The following is a 1059-nucleotide window of genomic DNA, read 5'->3' on the forward strand; positions in this document are numbered from 1 at the left end:
GTTGTGGGGTTGGTGGGGGGTTGTGGGGTTGGTGGGGGGGTTATGTGGGGGTTTTATAATGGAGATCCGTCAGTGGATATTATGAATGTAATTTATATAGGTGTAGTAGTGTGGGGTAATGGGTGACTGCTGGGTTGGAGCAATTGCTGTTAAGTGTCTTTCCCAAGGACACATACCCAATTTAAACAACCCATAAGTGACCACTTTGTCGCTAAGATCCTAAATCATCGCTAATAGCCCCATATACCCCAATCTCATAGAAATCTTATATTTAGATTTTTCTCTGAATCATTGGAGCGTTACAACAGCCAACACAAGTCCGCGGTTACCATCGGCAACAAGAGAGCAATCGGGATGTTGTTCGTTGACGCAACGCAACTGAAAGCAAAACTGATCCCTAACCCCCTCCGGTGTCTTGATGTAAGATATCTATGTTGAAACTGTTGCACCATATCGCACTGGTTTTTAAACTATTTCTCGGGGAATTTATTTTAAAACCCACGTTAGACGAGAAAAGCTGTTTAAAAATACAGAACAAGCCTAAGATGTATACGTTTAATTATTATGACATCATTATGACATCACCGATATTATAACATCATCAAATTAACATGACATCACCATTATGACATCACAACAGGCGATAAACGACCTCCTACCCCAACTAGCGAAGCGTAAAATGGACGCGATAATATCCGAGGCACAAGACGCCCAGTTCAAGTTGGAGCTCGTCCCGTCCTCAACCACAGAATTCGTTCAATCGCTGACTTTCCTCGACGAGATACAAGAGAGAATCGAACCACTAGATGAGCTATCGAGTATCGTCGTGGTGATGTATGACCTCATCGAGAAATATCAAGTCCCAACCCCACCGGAGGATTTCGCTGTTTATAAGGTATTGGGGTTTACATGTGTGGAAAACGAAAAGTGTTCGGGTATATTGGGCTGTGTGGGTTGTTGTAAAATGTAATATATATAAGGTATTGGGGTGTAGGGGTTGTATTTTCAATAAAAAAATAGTTTTGTATAACTATTATCATGGTTGTTTATCATAACAGT

The 1059-nt window shown here is 41.4% G+C and overlaps 1 protein-coding gene across 1 annotated transcript in view; it reads left to right on the top strand.

Moving 5' to 3' along the window:
- LOC100185959 (dynein heavy chain 6, axonemal) overlaps positions 1-1059 on the top strand; it is a gene marked incomplete at its 3' end in the record, with an annotated part of 27460 nt that overhangs the window by 7096 nt on the left and 19305 nt on the right. The window contains exons 15-16 of the mRNA XM_018812400.2: positions 276-420; positions 641-895. Of these exons, the coding sequence (XP_018667945.2) occupies positions 276-420; positions 641-895 (400 nt within the window). The remainder of the gene's footprint in view (positions 1-275; positions 421-640; positions 896-1059) is intronic.

This window comes from Ciona intestinalis, chromosome 7 (genome assembly GCF_000224145.3).
Source record: "Ciona intestinalis chromosome 7, KH, whole genome shotgun sequence".
Taxonomy (NCBI): domain Eukaryota; kingdom Metazoa; phylum Chordata; class Ascidiacea; order Phlebobranchia; family Cionidae; genus Ciona; species Ciona intestinalis.